A 14,080-nucleotide genomic window follows, 5' to 3' on the forward strand; every position below is an offset into this window, starting at 1 on the left:
ATTTGTTTGGGGGATTTCCATTGTTGTCTCTAAAAAGACAACATTGCTTGCTGGACAGACACTAGCACAAGTAATTTTTTCCAAAGACACAAAATAAATAAAGCAGAATATAAGCAAAAGTGCAATAAGCATACAAACGTAAGCAAAAAATATATACGCCATAAAGCTATATCTCAATATTAAAGAACTCAGCTTTACATATTCATTTACTACATCATTTTGCATTTATATGTGAAAATGGGCTCTTACATTCTGGCTGATAGGAGTGAGAGGGGGTTATAGGTGGACACCATATTAGCATGCATATTGTGACACCCTAACACAATGCTGAAATAATCTATATTTAGATCTATATCATATTTAGTTGTTGATGCTTCTGTGTAAATTTCTGTTAAATGTTTTCTGCTTATTTCCTGATTAATTAAATAAATAAAATGATGGTGTCTGACTGTTGCACAGTTGTGTATATCAGCGTTAAAGACACAGCAACAATAATAGTCTATTCACTTCTAAGGAAGAAAGTAAGACTAGAATATTTAAACGAATTGTAACTGTACACATAAATCCACACAAGTGTTCATAAGTGGACCTCGGGGAAAAAATTAAATCTCAGCATGTGGGCTATTAAGTTAATACAGAGGTTGCCATATTTTGGCAGCATACCTCACATGGATCTGCTTCAGTGTTTCCATTTTTCAGTGCAGAAGACATTAAAATTCTTAGCACAGCTTTTAATTTTTGCTGTCATTGAAGGAAGAGGATTGGGGCATTCAAAGTGTTTGTTAGCTCATTGAAAACCGCGTTAACTGAGACAGCAGTGGCTGGGAAAGAGCCTTGTGAGGGTTTGAATATGCTTTGCACATTTTCAACACTTTTTTTTTCAAGACTGAAAAGCCGTCTGTTGCCCTTCAGGGATTTTTTGGATCCCACACAATTCAAACCCATCCCCACAGCTAATCTTTGTAATATTCTTTTATTTGCTCAGCAGTCTGTTGACAATATACATCTGGGGGGAGTATATAAAAAGCAAGATCTGTAGGCCACTTTTCAACTCTACGCCTTCCTTGTGTATGTGCTCTATTAATACTCCTTAAAACTGAAAACACATACAGGCCAAACATTACTAACCAAACCTAACATCTTTAGCATTTGACTATGGATTCTTTGGACAGAAACACGGTGATGCAAGTTAAAAGAGGTGCTAACCTGTGATGTTGACTTTGCGGATGTACTTTAGCAGGAGGGTTCCATCAACAGGGTCCATTTTGGAGCAAAGTCCCACCTTGCCAGGACACAGGTCTTTGTGCATGTTATGGAGTGCATGGGCCATGGCGTAAACAGCATTGATCACAAACATCACCTTGCCCTCTTGCTCATATGCTGACTCTTTCCCAATCCGCTCTTGATCTGAAAGGCATCAGAGAACAGCAAGCATTCAGCGCTTGTTCTGTACTATAACGTAAAAACATTACCAGTGAATTTGCTTTCCTGCTTCAAGACCATTTCCATTTGCGAACACCCCTGGTCAATAAAAAGACATGGCCAAAAAGCAAAGTACAGATAATTATGAGCTAACTAAGAAAAGAGAAAGGCCTCTTTGTGAACTGACCAATTTGCTCTTTTGTTGGAGAAATGATTCTGCACAAAATTCAGCTGTTGGCGCAGAGTGAATAGACTCATTTACCATAATTACTAGAGGACGAGTACACAAGTCTTAATTCAGTTCTATAGTAAAAAATGAAAAGGTCGGAAGCAGAGTCATCATGAAGAACTAATACAATAAGAATAATTACTTTAATGAAATCCGTAAGTGTTAAGCCTTTGGAATTGCTTGATGTATGAGTAAATACATAATAACTTGATTTATTAATTAAGCTGCTGTGTAAGTTTGAAAACACTCCCAATCACTTTGAATACAATTCATACATAATGGGCTTGTAATATACAGTATTTCACTTCCGTAGAGCTTTAGACTTTAGCCTATTAGTAGTATCTGCTAACATGATTATTTATTTATTTGTATATTTGCTGATGTTTTTCTTTGTTGCTCATCTCTGATGTGTTGCACCATTAAACCTCAAAAAGATGGATGATCCAGAAAATGATTCCAACATGAACATCCTAATTCCTACAATATAGAAATATGTACACACATGCAGTCGTGACTGGCACGTTTCTTTTTTTTCTGAATTCATACAAACACTTTCATTCTATAGTAAATTAGTTTTGGTTAGTTCATGTTTATGAACAGAGACCTACAGATCAATACAGTAAAGGAAAACTTATTCGTGATCCTGAGTTTAAAGCCAGTTTTTTTCAACTTGTAACTAATTTACAAAGAAATCTTAAACTGAAACTTTGCTTGTGTGTAAAAGTGATTTCAGAGCCACTCGGTTCTCCCTGATGGAAACTGTTTACCTTCAGTGTTTTGAGCTTATGATCATTTTAATAGACGTCAGCATCACTAATTAATGACGTTCTATTAAAAGACTGGTTTACCAAGAGAGACACTGGAGGACTTTCACCTGAAATGAGTTCATGAAGTTCATGAAACATCAGAGCCATAATTAATCTTTTAGTACTTTTACTTTTGATACTTAAGTACATTTGAAGGCAAATACTTTTGTACTTTTACTTAGGTTGAGGTCTAGAGTAAGGACTTCTACTTTTACTGGAGTGATATTTTACCTTGGATATCTCTAACTCAAGTACATGATTTGTGTACTTCATCCACCTCTGCAAAGCACTAAGCACATCCTATCATGACAAAAACATCAAAAAAGACAACAAATAAAAGTGCTTCCTTAAAACCATTAGGTGTCTGATGCCTCTTCTTGTTCTTCATGCCCTGGCTGATGAGTGGAAGATGTCTGCTAATGCATAAGGGTGAAATAACAGACAGTGAGAGAACGAGCAAGATTAATTATCTCTCCATGCTCCTATAATTGTGCCAGACAGCTGTATATTCATTAGAGCTGGATTTGCTCTACGTTTTTTTTTTTGTTTTGTTTTTTATAAGACCTTAATTGCAAAGGACTGGCTTCAATTATGACTGTGCCTAGGCAAACTAGGAGAGCTGGTATATGTCAAAGAGACAGGACTCAATTGCAGGCAAGATTTCTGAGAACAAAGCTTGAAATGGACTGTGGCAATTTGGTCTTTTCCCACAAATTAGACAATAGCCAAACTTACAAATGAAATTGACCAGAAAACTAAGCTGAGGTCTGAGCACTGCCTTATGTAATAGAATTCACATTCATAGTCAACATGTAGTGTCTACAACATTTGTTTTTTGCTTTACTGGGGGATGGTGGGATGGTGGCTGTACATATACACCGATGAGCCAAAACACGATGACCACTCATAGACGAAGCAAATAACATTAATTATCTCGTAACAATGGCCCATGTCTAGGAAATATTAGACGGTAAATGAACAGCTGGTTCTCACATTTTGGACATTCTGGATGCAGACTAGATCATTATGGCCAGATGGCTGGGTCAGTATTTCCAAAATGGCAAGGCACATGGGGTGCTCCTGGTCATGAGTGGAGAGTACCTACCCACAGTAGTCCAAGGAGGGACAAACCATAACAGGGGGGTTGGCGCCCAAGGCTCAGTGATGTACAAAGGCAATGAAGGCTATCTTGTCTGGACTGAACCAACAAAAGGGCTATTATGGCGCATGTCACAAAAATCTTCAATGATGGTCACAGGAGGAACATGTCACAGCTCTCAGTGTATCAGACTTTGCTCCCTACAGGGCTTTGTAGCCACAGACTGGTCTGAGCTGACCCATGTCCACTGCCAAAAGCACCTACAGTGGGCACGTGAGCATTGAAACTGGACCTTGGATAATAAGTCCCATTTTCTTTCATATCTTGTGAAGGCCGGGTAGGTGTGCACTGTTTACCTGGAGAAGTGCACACACTGCCACACTGCACACACTGTTCGGGAAATGCTTTAAAAACCATGACAAAGGGTCTTGATCTGATCTCCAACTTTCCCAGAACTCAATGTTATTGAGCATCTGTGGGATGTGCTGGAGCAAAAAGTCTGATCTGCAGCAACTTTACTTTGCAACTCATAGGAACATCTTGGTGCCAGTTACCACAGGACACCTTCAGAGGTCTTGTAGAGTCCACTCCTTGGTGGGTTGGAGCTGTTTTGGTGGCACATCGATGACAAACAGATGGCTGTTTGTTTTTTACTATTTTAGCACAGGAAAAACACCTTTTCATCTTATACTGTGATTAGAATGCATAGACGACAATAATTAATTAGACCATAGGGGATACAGAGGAGCAACAGCAATTTATGCACACGGATGACTTTTGATATTGTTTTGATTGAGAAATGATTTTCCCCTTTCATCCCCCCCTTAAATCATGTCCTGGGCCATATTACAGACACTTCCAATCTCTTGACTTTCGCCTAAATTAAGATCAGACAAGGTGAATTTAAGACTTTACACAAATGTGTATTACAGAAACACGTCCTATCTTAATTAAGGAGACATATCTTACCTTCCAGGATCTAATCTCAACATCACATCATAAATGAGGTTGATAATAAACTGTCATATCTGTTACTAAGCAACTGGAGATCAACAGAAACATAAACAGGTAATCATAATAATGTAAACAATGTAGTTAGGTTAAGTTAGTGAGCTAGACAGCTACTGGTGTAAAACATGTCAAACACCAAAGTGTTGAAAACGTTAATAAAAAGTTATTATTGTTATTGACAGAATCCTGTTCTGTTTAATGGGTCATGTTGCTCCCTAGTGTCCATTTCCCAAAGCTTAAGCCAGCAGGCCATGCTCGTGTTCCTCCTAATAAACATGTCACTACAGCCTCCTCATCATTCACCACTATGTTTTATTAGACAAGTATTCACCAACAAAAATACGCAGGTTAAAAACCCAACCTCACTCTAACAAGTGAAACCACCCCTTTGCGATATGTTACACTGTCTGTCACATCTGCCTAAAAACAAATCATTGTATTTTCAATAGAAAACAATAACAATGGAAATGAACGGTTAAACAAAAGTTTGGATATGCTGTCTTGAAGTTAGGATAGTATTGAGGAAATTTTGTTTATTTTGTCCAGTTAGGATGTTTCTAGACGTTTGTGAAGTTAAGAACTGTTCTTCTATAATACACACACACACACACACACACACACACACAGACTCTATGTCCTCATTAACCCAGATCAAGCTAATGACGTGTTTGAATGTGTAGTGTGGTATGATGTCTCAGAATGATTAATATGGTGTTTGAAATATAGAAACCAAAGGTACAGAGCACATTCAGAGCATACATGACGTATCCACATTACATTGTTTACATGATTTAAACGATTCTTTGCTGTGCAGCACGACAAGTGAGTCTCCTATTAATGAACATGTATAATTATGTTCACGTATTGGCTAAAGTGGTGCTTTGTTGTGGATCATGCTGTGTAATTTTCAACTATAAAGCAGTTGTTGACCAGCATAAAGCTTTTCATATACTATATGACTTCAACAGTCTAATTTTAATTTGCTCTCGTATGTGACCATCAAAATGAATGTAGTCCTCAATTTCTAACAAGAATCAGTGACTATGTGTGAACGTACACTATTTGGTTTTTGATGCATGAACTTCCTCTACTCACTGCTCCTACTGAGGCATTAATGTTTGAAATATGATATCGCCACCTCTGAAATTCGAAGTCTCTGATTTAATATCCAGTTTTAGCAAGTTGAAACACACATCACTCACTTCAGAGTTACTCATAAGGGCTACACCATCATCAAAATCATCAGAGCATGGGCAAACATAACTTTTGGCTTGAAACCCAGAAAGTTTAAAAACCAATAAAAGTTGTTCATTTAATGACTTTGAACTCATGTCAAAATTTTTGTTTAAATTGTTAATATATTTCTCAGCCATCTCATAATAAATCAGAAAATTAAACACTGACTGTTGTAAGCACAGCAGCTAACAATTTTAAAAATAACTGTGACTGAAAAGCTCCTTAATTTTGATATCTAAGTTCACTGTACATGGTTTCCTGACAGCACAGCAATGTAAAATAACATGCAGCTGACTGAGCAAATGTTCCAAGTAAGCCTAATATTAGCTCTAGGAATGAGCTGCAATTATGTTATGGGAAATCAAGTCTACAGGAATACCCAAAAACAATTATACAATTGAAGACAATTTTGATCATTGTCAGGGGTCACTTTCTATTAACTGTTTATGCACAAGTTCAATATTCAGTCCACTGGGAGAGATATAATGTGACCTGCGACAACTATAGCCTGCTAAAATATGCTAAACTAAGCTCTTAAAAATAAACGTACCATACAGGATAACACAGATGAGCCATTTCTGGTTCCCAACAGAACATTTTAATGGATTTTTTTTTTTTATGAATGAGATGTGTAAGCCACATCATGTTAAGGTTATACACCACTTAAAGGCTTTTCCCAGAACCATACATGTAGGCCAAGAACAATTTAGGAACCTTCATATAGAAGAGTGAATTAAAGTTCTATGCATTGCTTTGTGAACTTCATGAAATTTGATGCTTTTTCTATTATTTGCTCTTTTCTTGTTTGCTTTTTATTAATGTTTGTTTTTTATCAACTCGCCCTTCACCTTTCATTGTGTCTTATCTTTGAATTAAATAATTAAATAAATAAACACATTAAAGCAGCTGTTGTTTCACATGAACACATGTACTCATTTGCCACCAACTGTGCTGGAGATAAAAAGCAAACTGCCATTTTTGGAGTGATTTAGAGTAACTACAGAGTTGAGTGGAAGCAATGGCTATAGTGATAACAGAGGGAGGATGGCCAGCCCACACACACACTCCTCAAGCACACATCTTTGTCTTGCCATCTCCACAAATATACACACAGTTCTCATCCCAAGTCAGAGCACGCCCACACACACTCCACTAGCTAGCTTTCAGCCTTTGGAGAAATCCATTCACATTAAAGGAGGCATCACAGAGGGCTTTTTCTGGGGCCTGCTGGTGTCAGAGGTAGAGGCTGTGACTGAGTACCACACTCCTGACCCTCTGCACCTCTTACCACTTATGTGTTGTAAAGAGCCGAGCTTGCTTCCACTGAAGGCTCGACTTCCCTTGGGACTAATGGCTCTGACTCTGTGCCAAGAAAAGCTCCAAAGGATTCTATAATACTGCAGTGTGCTGCAGTTTTCCATTTGTTTCATTCCGAGATGTGTGTATATGTGTTGTAACAAATTGGTTTAACGTCAAAGTTCACAACCCATTTCTGACTTTCAACTGACTTGGAATTTAGACTAAAATACTTTTGCTTTGAATGATCCTGGACATTACATATTTTACTTTATTCAAATAAAAGGCAATAAATTAACATTCCATTTTGTCACTATGAAAACAATAATACCACCAAAGATTTGTTAGTGTATAGAACCTCTAAACTAATTTTTTTTTTATCTTATTAGTTTATGTCTCTGGCCATATCAAGCATAATATATCATCCATCCATCCATCCATCCATCCATTATCTTCCGATTGTCCGGGGTTCGGGTCGCGGGGGCAGCATCCTAAGCAATGAAGCCCAGACCTCCCTTTCCCCAGCCACTTCCACCAGCTCTCCAAGGGGGATTCCGAGGCGCTCCCAGGCCAGCTGGGCGATATAGTCGCGCCAGCGTGCCATGGGTCTTCCCAGGGGTCTCCTCCCAGGTGGACTCGCCTGTGACACCTCCCGAGGGAGGCGTCCAGGAGGCATCCTAACCAGATGCCCGAACCACCTCAGCTGGCTCCTCTCGACGTGAAGAAGCAGCGGCTCTACTCCGAGTCCCTCCCGGATGACTGAACTTCTCACCCTATCTCTAAGGGAGAGTCCAGACACCCTGCGGAGGAAACTCATTTCGGCCGCTTGTATTCGCGATCTTATTCTTTCGGTCATTACCCAAAGCTCATGACCATAGGTGAGGGTGGGAACGTAGATCGACCGGTAAATCGAGAGCCTTGCCTTATGGCTCAGAAAAAAGAGCCCGCATCACTGCTGACCCAGCACCAATCCGCCTGTCAATCTCCCGCTCCCTTGTACCATCACTCGTGAACAAGACCCCGAGATACTTGAACTCCTCCACTTGAGGCAAGAGCCTATCCCCGACCCAGAGAGGGCTCTCCACCCTTTTCCGCCTGAGAACCATGGTCTCAGATTTAGAGGTACTGATTCTCATCCCAGCCGCTTCACACTCGGCTGCAAACCGGTCCAGCGAAAGCTGAAGTTCGCGGCCTGATGTCCCCAATAGGACCACATCATCTGCAAACAGCAGCGATGTGACCCTGAGGTCACCAAACCGGACACCCTCCATCCCTTGACTGCGCCTAGAAATTCTATCCATAAAAATTATGAATAGAATCGGTGACAAAGGGCAGCCCTGACGGAGTCCAACTCTCACTGGGAACGAGTTTGACTTACTGCCGGCTATGCGAACCAAACTCCAGCTTTGTTTGTACAGGGCCTGAATGGCTCGTAGCAAAGAGCCATGTACCCCGTACTCCCGAAGCACCTCCCACAGAATACCCCGGGGAACACAGTTGAATGCCTTCTCCAGATCCACAAAGCACATGTGGACTGGTTGGGCAAACTCCCATGAACCCTCCAGAATCCTGGAGAGGGTGAAGAGTTGGTCCAGTGTTCCACGACAAGGGCGGAACCCGCACTGTTCCTCCTGGATCCGAGGTTCGACTATAAGCCGGACTCTCTTCTCCAGTACCCCTGCATAGACCTTGCCAGGGAGGCTGAGGAGTGTGATTCCCCTGTAGTTGGAACACACCCTCCGGTCCCCTTTTTTAAAAAGAGGCACCACCACCCCAGTCTGCCAATCCAGTGGCACCGCCCCCGATGTCCACGCAATGTTGAAAAGGCGTGTCAGCCAAGACAGCCCCACAACATCCAGAGCCTTGAGGAACTCAGGGCGGATCTCATCCACCCCTGGAGCCTTGCCACCAAGGAGCTTCTTAACTACCTTAGTGACTTCGGCCTCAGTAATGGACAAGCCTATTCCCATGTCCCCATACTCAGCCTCCTCACTGGAGAACGTGTCGGTGGGATTGAGAAGGTCCTCAAAGTATTCCTTCCACCGCCCAATGACGTCTTCAGTCGAAGTCAGCAGCACACCATCTCCACTATATACAGTGCTAGTGGCACACTGCTTTCCCCTTCTGAGTCGCCTGACGGTTTGCCAGAATCTTTTCGGAGCCGACTTAAAGTCACTTTCCAAGGCCTCACCAAACTCCTCCCATACACGGGTTTTTGCCTTGGCAACAACTGAAGCCGCAGATCGCTTGGCCTGTCGATACCTGCCAGCTGCCTCTGGTGTCCCACAGGCCAACCATGCCCAGTAGGACTCCTTCTTCAGCTTGACGGCATCTCTCACCTGGGGTGTCCACCACCGGGTTCGAGGATTACCGCCCCGACAGGCACCAACTACCTTACGGCCACATGGAGGAACGGAACATGGCCCATTCTGAGTCAATGTCCCCCACCTCCCCCGATATCTGGTCAAAGTTCTGATGGAGGTGTGAGTTGAAGATCAATCTGACAGGTTCTTCTGCTAGACGTTCCCAACAAACCCTCACTATGCGTTTGGGCTTGCCTGGTCTGACCGGCATCTTCCCCCACCACCTGATCCAACTCACCACCAGGTGGTGATCAGTTGACAGCTTAGCTCCTCTCTTTACCCGAGTGTCCAAAACACATGGCCGCAAGTCCGATGACACGACTACAAAGTCAATCATTGAACTGCGGCCTATGGTGTCCTGGTGCACTTATGGACATCCTTGTGTTCAAACATGGTGTTCGTGATGGACAAACTGTGGTTTGCACAGAAGTCCAAAAACTGAACACCACTCGGGTTCAGATCAGAGAGGCCATTCCTCCCAATCACACCCCTCCAGGTCTCACTGTCATTGCCCACGTGAGCGTTGAAGTCCCCCAGTAGGACAATAGAGTCTCCAGGAGGAGCACTTTCAAGCACCCTTCCCAAGGACTCTAAGAAGGCTGGGTACTCTGAACTGCTGTTCGGTGCATAAGCACAGACAACAGTCAGGACCTGTTCCCCAACCCGAAGGCGTAGGGAAGCTACCCTCTCGTCCACCGGAGAAAACCCCAACATACAGGCACTGAGTCGAGGGGCTATGAGAAAGCCCACACCTGCCCGCCGCCTCTCACCATGGGCAACTCCAGAAAAGAATAAAGTCCAGTCCCTCTCAACGAGATTGGACCCAGAGCCCAAGCTGTGTGTTGAGGTGAGCCCGACTATATCTAGCCGGTATCTCTCAACCTCGCGCACCAACTCAGGCTCCTTCCCCGCCAGTGAGGTAATGTTCCAAGTTCCAAAAGCCAGTTTCAGCAACCGAGGATCAGAACGCCAAGGCCCACGCCTTCGGACACTGCCCGATCCACCGAACCCCTACTACTGCCCCTCCCATTGGTGGTGGGTCGATGGGAGGGGGGACTCATGTAACTCCTTCGGGCTGGGCCCGGCCGGGCACCATGAGTAAATGCCCGGCCACCAGACGCTCGCTGGCGAGCCCCTCCCCCAGGCCTGGCTCCAGGGTGGGGCCCCGGTAACCCTGTTCTGGGCAGGGTACACAAGTCCTGTTTTTGTGTCTTCATAGGGGTTATTATGGATCACACTTTGTCTGACCTGTCACCTAGGACCAGTTTGCCATGGGAGACCCTACCAGGAGCTTTTGCTCCAGACAACATAGCTCCTAAGATCATTCAAGCACGCAAACCCCTCCACCACGATAAGGTGGTGATCCAAGGAGAGGATAATATATCATATGATTAAAAATACACAATTCTTATTTTCCTGTAATCTTGCATCAACATTTAAACCTCCTGCTTCTAAAACATCTTCTGATATACAATTACATCACCATGCAGCAGCATTTGAGAATATGTATCGGTACCGAATGAAAATGCATAAAGATATCCCATTCCCAGTAACACTGCTGTGCCTCTGTGATGTGGAGCAAGGAGGCAGACACATGTGCTGAGATAAGCGAGATTCATTACGGCCAAATCCAGGATCATAGTCACAACAGTCCAGGGTCAAACAGCCAACACGGATAGAAGAAGGGACGGTAACGATTGGCTCCTCCCACTCCATGTGCCTTTTTGTTTTGGTTTGTCCATGTGCGCTTGTTTTGATTTTCTAACTCCGCCCTGATTGTCTTCACCTGACCCTCATTTTCCCTGTGTATTTAAGCCCTGTGTTTGCCCCTTGTGTTCGCCGGTCTTTGTTCGATGTATTGGTCTTTGTTTGATGTCTCGGTCTCTGTTTGTTGTTTGATTCTGGTTTATGTCATGTGTGTCCCCCGATCTGTCCGTATTGGCTATTTGACCCTGGACCGTTTTGACCATGACCCTGGATTTGCCCTTAATAAAAGTCGCTTACCTCTGCACATGCGTCCAGGAAGTAAACATGAGCACATGGACAGGACAAAGGTAAACACAAGCACATGAGGAGACTGGGAGGGACCAATCGTGACAGCCTGATACAGTCCAAATGTGTCATCATTTCCTTCAGTTCAGTTTGCTACCAGACAACATAGACAACAACAGCAATTACCAAATAAACCTGTCAATGTTTCTTTAAAACAGCAAGAATCATCAACACTAAAACTAACAATGGCTCAATAACCAATAATCAAGAAATCTAATCAAGAAATCTTTGATAATGCATATGGGATGTTTAGATTACACTGACCAAACATGACAGAATTGGGCTTATCATATTTGTGTCAAAAGATAATCTTTCCTAAAAGGGTGTTTTTTAAATGCACTTTCATCAACATTTGAATTACACTGCACTGTCAGTAGTTGAGCCTCTTTCCAAATGAATTTAATGAAGCAATCCATTAACTTTTGGCTGGAGAGGAAAAGCAATCAGAATGGACAGAACCATCATAATCAATTCAGAGAGGACGTTGACTGCTTCAGACACTCTGTGCATAACTTTGAGTCTTAAACCATTAAATCCGCTCAGTTATGAAAAGGTAATTGTTCTTTTAAAAATAATTCCAGCGTAGATAGCTCAGAGGGTTTTGTCTCTGACCTAGATGTAATCATTTTTAGGAGAGGTAATACAATAATACATACCTTCAGACAGTTTTATTGGAATTGGCTTTATTCCATATTGGGAAGCACTCCAATAAACACAAATACTTATGTAATCTTATAGAGCTACTTTGTGTGCACTGTCTTTTTCGTCAGGCTCAAAAGATGAGTTATAACTACAGCCAAGCAACTCCCATAAATCATAACCTGAATTTCATCCATTGCCGTGGAATGACTTTATATAAATGAAAAGCACAATGACAAAGCTCTAAAGCTGCTCTCTGCTTGGGGACTCGCAGGGTTGTTCAGGCCTGATACAAGAAGGGCAGAATGTTCACGGTGCAAACGGAGAAACAGAGCCAGTTTAATGCAGAGGTTTCCAGCCCTTTAATCCTCCAGTAACCACAGGGCTTTTGTGCAGGCTGGAAAATCACAGCATTGATGTTGCTCTCTGCTGGCTAACGCTGCTGAATCTCTGAGAAACGCAGGAACATCACAGAGCCTCCTTCCATGAGCTCTCCAGCCTCCATAACTGATAAAAGAAGACTTATAAATACTCTGAAAAAACACATATGTTTTGTTCTAGATGCTTTTTTAAAAAGAAAAATTCAGCCTACAACCATATTTGCAGACCCATATTTGCGTCTCTTTTTTGTTCTGTATTTTGAAATTGCTGTTATTTGAATGAAAGCATAATATTATTTTATTATGTTTTCCTCATCTTCTTGTATAAAGCAGCTTGAGATGTTACAGTTAAAAAGAAAATCACCAAAATGAACAAAGACTATAAATTTGCTTATCATTTTTCATTTAGTATAACTAAATGCACTGTTGTACATTAAAAAAATAAACAAGATGAAGCAACCAAACTACTCTAGCTTGCAATAAGTTACAACTCACTGTAAAATATGCCACACACCATAACTCTTTTGTTTGCAAACATCCAGCCAGCCGTGCTGTGAATGATAGGTAATCATTGTAATGCAGACTGCACGTTCTACAGTGAGCTTAAGTGCTTTCCCGAGCTGGAGGCAGTGGATTCTAGTTCTGCATCAGTATTCTCCTGTAAATACCTCATCCCTTAGAGATAGCGCTCTTAGAAAATGTTAGGCAGTTGTCATTGCAATGCATTTCAACAAGACTGGCCATTATTTTTGCCCACTAGTGCTAGCTGTATTTCTCCTACTATGGCAGTAGCACTGTTTATAAACCGCTGTATAAAAGGCAAGCAATTTTAACTAAATTGCAGAACACATTCAGCCTGCATATGCATGTATGTCAGACTGTTCACTGTATGCGGTGAAGAAATGGCACTTTCTGTTTTCTCACTCCATCCCAGAGGCATCTGCGCTGAATGCAGGCAAGACCAAATTACACTTAACAACCAACAAATGTAATAAATCTAATGAAAAGCCATGGCATGCTCAGCAGTGGTTACTACAGGGCTGGTAATGTGCACATTCAACTCACATTCAACAGAAAAACAAAGAAGCTCCATAGCTTCCACATTACCTCTTTTCTATGTACAATCACCTATTGTATGTAGGCCTAATTAATGAAGTGCACTCTAAATATTCAAGATTTTCAGTGAAGGTAACAATAACATGTTCCTGGGCAGTACAGTAATTAGGTTATATAACTAGGTGATTAATTTGATTGCAATGTAACAATGGATATTTCTCATGCCAGAAACTGCAGGCTACTGCAGTTTTGGCAACAAAGAATGTAGTCTAAATATACTGGATTCAGAATGGTCTACTATTACAATCTTTAAGTGATTACATTCTAGTTTCAATCTAGTTTACCGTGAATACTAATACATGTAACATGAGCCAATTCCTATCACCATCCTCAAGACATTCTCCTGGGCTGCGCATCAAATTATCCTGTACTTTAGATCCATGCAGTAAACACTGCTAATATCTGGTGGACTCCATACTAAGCATTAGACT

At 41.9% G+C, this 14,080-nt stretch overlaps 1 protein-coding gene across 1 annotated transcript in view; it reads right to left on the minus strand.

The window, feature by feature from the left end:
- LOC108436286 (metabotropic glutamate receptor 4) overlaps positions 1-14,080 on the minus strand; it is a 214,149-nt gene that overhangs the window by 27,128 nt on the left and 172,941 nt on the right. The window contains exon 7 of the mRNA XM_037535159.1: positions 1,207-1,407. Coding sequence (XP_037391056.1) covers positions 1,207-1,407 — 201 coding nt within the window. The remainder of the gene's footprint in view (positions 1-1,206; positions 1,408-14,080) is intronic.

The sequence above is a fragment of the Pygocentrus nattereri genome, chromosome 26, assembly GCF_015220715.1.
Source record: "Pygocentrus nattereri isolate fPygNat1 chromosome 26, fPygNat1.pri, whole genome shotgun sequence".
Classification (NCBI taxonomy): Eukaryota; Metazoa; Chordata; class Actinopteri; order Characiformes; family Serrasalmidae; genus Pygocentrus; species Pygocentrus nattereri.